General features: G+C 41.6%; 1 protein-coding gene across 1 annotated transcript; it reads left to right on the forward strand.

The window, feature by feature from the left end:
• The first annotated feature begins 2,734 nt into the window (after positions 1–2,734).
• Positions 2,735–3,259, forward strand: LOC124795595. The gene has a single exon (XM_047259667.1). The coding sequence runs from the start codon at positions 2,735–2,737 to the stop codon at positions 3,257–3,259; it is 525 nt and encodes a 174-aa protein (XP_047115623.1).
• The last annotated feature ends 1,087 nt before the right edge of the window (positions 3,260–4,346 follow it).

The following is a 4,346-nucleotide window of genomic DNA, read 5'->3' on the forward strand; positions in this document are numbered from 1 at the left end:
ACCAGAGGACAGGTCTAAGACCACACTCACGGTTCCACCTTGTCATTATCAATACTGCCGAATGCCATTTTGTTTGATGAATGCACTGTCGACATTCCAACACATACTGGATGGGGTATTATGACCCCTGAGTCTGAAATACTGGATGGTTTACTTGAAACGCTGGATTGCAGAGCAGAATAGGATGGGGTAGAATACTATCAACAAAGATATAAACGAAAGCTTTTCTACATTCATATGCAATATAAAAATTACATTAGATAATAACTACCCTCTTATTACTAAGAGATGTAAACCTAGAATTATGAATAAACCACAACATACAAAAGAGTCTCTCACAAATCAAAACACTCTCGAATAGTAAGGACCACAATCTGTGTTCTTACATGAGTGTACTTTCAGCCTGAGCTCACAGTAGTAAATATTATAGAGGAAATGAGTTCGTTCTTAGATACTACTACTCAGGACGATCCAGTCATATTGGAATGAGACCTGAATTGCAGTGTGGCGACCCCTTCACGGAAAATGACTACTTGGAAGAGGAAGGCTTTGCACTTGTCAATAACAAAGCTACCTACACTTATTTCTGTCATAACGGTGCAAGCACAATTCACTTCATATTCGTGAACTCCAAACTTAAACCATCATCCTGGAAGTCGAAAGGAAACACCTACCAGTGGAAACGTCGCTACTACTAGAGAACACAGTAAAAAAAAAAGAGGCCGAAAACTCCAGTCAAGCGAACGAGGAAGGCAGACATATCAACACTGGGCAGTGTCGACACCTGTACAATACCAACATTGCTACAAGGGGAGGATCTCAATGAAGCAGCATCATGGATGGAAGGACTCATCCTAAAGACAACTCACACAGCAGACATAGAAAAAAGAAAAGCTAAACTGTGGTTCAACAAGGAACGTTATGAAGTGAGACAGAAAGCCATGAACGTCATGCATATAGCCAAAAGAACTCGATCATGGGATGGCTTGGACCGCTATGGTAAGCTGAGGAGAGAGTATAGAATGAAAATTAAGGGAGCGCAAAGGGTATTCTGGGAGGAAGAGGAAAAACGTCTAACAGAATCAGTGAGACAGAGACCATACAAGGCTCTTCAGCAAAAGCAACCAAATTCCCAGGAAACATGGGAAAGACATTGAAGCTCAATCCTTCAGGCTAACGACACACCCGCCAGCAAGAAGCCCCACAGCGATTCCAGCCCCTAGGCAGGAGATTGAATATTTCACAGAAGGAGAAATAATCCACACAATTATGAGCACAAGAACAATAAAGGATGTGGCCCAGACACCATCTATAATGAGCGCCTACAAACTGCGCTCCCTGCACTAGTGATTCCACTCACAGCACTCCACAATGAGTGCCTGAAATGAAGAATTGTGCTGGATCAGTGGAAACACTCAAAGTTCATAATGCAGTACAAGGGCTGACCCAAATGCGTACAGGGGCATTGCACTAGAGAATTCAAGATCCTTACATTACTGTGCAAGTATCTTAGAGATTTCATTGATGAGAAACTCTCCAACTCACAGTTTAGTTTCAGATGTGGGAGATCAATGACACAAACTGTACACTGCCTCCAGACTGATACAGAATTGGCCTTAGCGAACCGAGGGGAAAGCTTATTGCAATTTTCATAGACTGCAACAAAGCGTTCAACACGATCAATAGATTCATTTTAATGAAGAAATTGTAAACTGCCTTTGGTCCTACACATTAACTGTTGCCAATCATTAGAGATCTTCTCACTAACAACTGGGTGGACTTCTTAAGTAATAGAACCCAGTACGTTGTCCTCGATGATGAGTGTTCATCGGAAGTGAGGGTAGCATCTGGAGTGCCCCAGGGAAGTGTGGTAGGTCCGCTGTTGTTTTCTATCTATATAAATGATCTTTTGGATAGGGTGGATAGCAATGTGCGGCTGTTTGCTGATGATGCTGTGGTGTACGGGAAAGTGTCGTCGTTGAGTAACTGTAGGAGGATACAAGATGACTTGGACATGATTTGTGATTGGTGCAAAGAATGGCAACTAACTCTAAATATAGATAAATGTAAATTAATGCAGATGAATAGGAAAAAGAATCCTGTAATGTTTGAATACTCCATTAGTAGTGTAATGCTTGACACAGTCACGTCGATTCAATATTTGGGCGTAACATTGCAGAAATATATGAAGTGGGACAAGCATGTAATGTTAGTTGTGCGGAAGGTGAATAGTCGTCTTCAGTTCATTGGTAGAATTTTGGGAAGATGTGGTTCATCTGTAAAGGAGACCACTTATAAAACACTAATACGACCTATTTTTGAGTACCGCTCGAGCGTTTGGGATCCCTATAAGGTCGGATTGAGGGAGGACGTAGAAACAATTCAGAGGCAGGCTGCTAGATTTGTTACTGGTAGGACTGATCATAACGAGAGTGTTATTGAAATACTTCCGGAACTCGGGTGGGAGTCTCTAGAGGAAAGAAGGCGTTCTTTTCGTGAATCACTGCTAAGGAAATTTAGAGAACCAGCATTTGAGGCAGACTGCAGTACAATTTTACTGCAGCCAACTTATATTTCGCGGATAGACCACAAAGATGAGAGAGATTAGGGCTCGTACAGAGGCATATAGGCAGTCATTTTTCCCTCGTTCTGTTTGGGAGTGAAACAGGGAGAGAAGATGCTAGTTGTGGTACGAGAAACCTTCCGCCACGCACCGTATGGTGGATTGCGGAGTATGTATGTAGATGTAGATGTAGAAATATATGGTGGTATGGATAAGCCCAGCCTGATACAGCAAACAGTTGGAGTGTTGCAAGATGACCCACTGAGCCCCTTACTCTTCATCTTAGCTACATCAGACATCATTGAGACAATAAAACCCGAAAATGTAAATCTACTCACGTTTGCAGACGACATGGCATTAACCTCAGCTTCTGAGGATGATCTGCAGAAAACCTTCAACCAGTTAGTGTTCTGGGCACGAAAAAGCGGCCTATCCTTGAATGAAGAGGAAACAGTCTCCGTGACCTTCAGAAGAAGAGGAAGACGAGGCACTTTCTATGTTGGAGAGACACCACTAAAGTCAATCGCCAGTTTTACGTACCTAGGAGTTACGCTTCAGTCACAAGGAGCAGTATTCACACGCTACATAAACTGCAGAGGCAGCTCAAACTCTCCCTGGAAACAGCCCTACGACTGTTTGAACTCAAAGTTGAACTTGTTGCAATTTATGGACTGGAAAACACATGAATTCATCTGAAGAAGACAGATCTCGAAAAAATAGAGAAGCTGAGGGCTACTCACTCAAAAAGGGTGCTATGTCTCTCCAAATACACACTCTCGCATCTTGAGTATGAATAGGCCAGAAAGCCCTTCTTCATAGAAGAACTGCAATTGAAGCACTTGCTACCAGCGACAACAGCCTACCAGGACTGACTGACGGAACTGTATGAGAAGAAACACAAGATATGAAGCGATTTCTGTTGCAGACGCCATGAGAAACCATGAATGCACGCAGGGAGGATACGAACTCCGCCACATAGTGACAAGACTCTCTGTGCATGGATTTCACCACAAACTGTGCAACATCCAGAGTTTACATGAGCCCAGCATGAGCTGTATATGTGCGAGGTTCAGGTGACCAGTATGAGAGATATCATGTGTTAATCTGTAGGATGAGAACAGAATCGCTGGAGAAATTCTGTAGTGACTAAGAATAATAATAATAGTGAATAGAGAATGATTACTGTACTTCACACACTAAATGGCCAGTTTGGCTGCAATAAATCTATTATTATTAAAAAGTGGTACACCCCACACCTCAATAAAACTAGAATCCTTTTACTCATGCTGAAGGACAACACTGAAGGCAGTAACCATAGCTAAAAGTGAGATGAACAAGGGAAAGGAGGAAATCAGCAACCGAATTAATTATGACACTCTCAACCAACACTCCACAAATTCAGTAAATGCCCGTGTACCAAAAAGTGTTGATTTAACTGATGCAGAAGCTTTTCTTTTGTAATCACAGAATATAACAGATAAAAGATTTAACTGGAGTAGAATAACTGCTACAGATATAAATAACTCTGTAAACAAGCTGAACAACTCTAGAACAGAAGACTACTATGGATTCAGTAACTTTGTAATAAAGACGATAATTAAGGAAATTAGAGCTACTCTCTTCCACCTTTCAAATAAAATCCTTGATGATGGTTTTTTGCCTGATCGCCTTAAAATTACGATTACACTCCCCATATACACAAAGGATGACAGAGAAATGCCAGATAACTGTAGATCAATATCAATTGTCCCTATACTAGCCAAAATCATAGAGATCTGTTCAC

The sequence above is a fragment of the Schistocerca piceifrons genome, chromosome 4 (genome assembly GCF_021461385.2).
Source record: "Schistocerca piceifrons isolate TAMUIC-IGC-003096 chromosome 4, iqSchPice1.1, whole genome shotgun sequence".
NCBI classification, from domain to species: Eukaryota; Metazoa; Arthropoda; class Insecta; order Orthoptera; family Acrididae; genus Schistocerca; species Schistocerca piceifrons.

Excerpts from the sequence above, each read along its gene's own strand:
- LOC124795595 (XM_047259667.1), top strand. The coding sequence starts at position 2,735 with ATGTATGTAGATGTAGATGTAGAAATATATGGTGGTATGGATAAGCCC.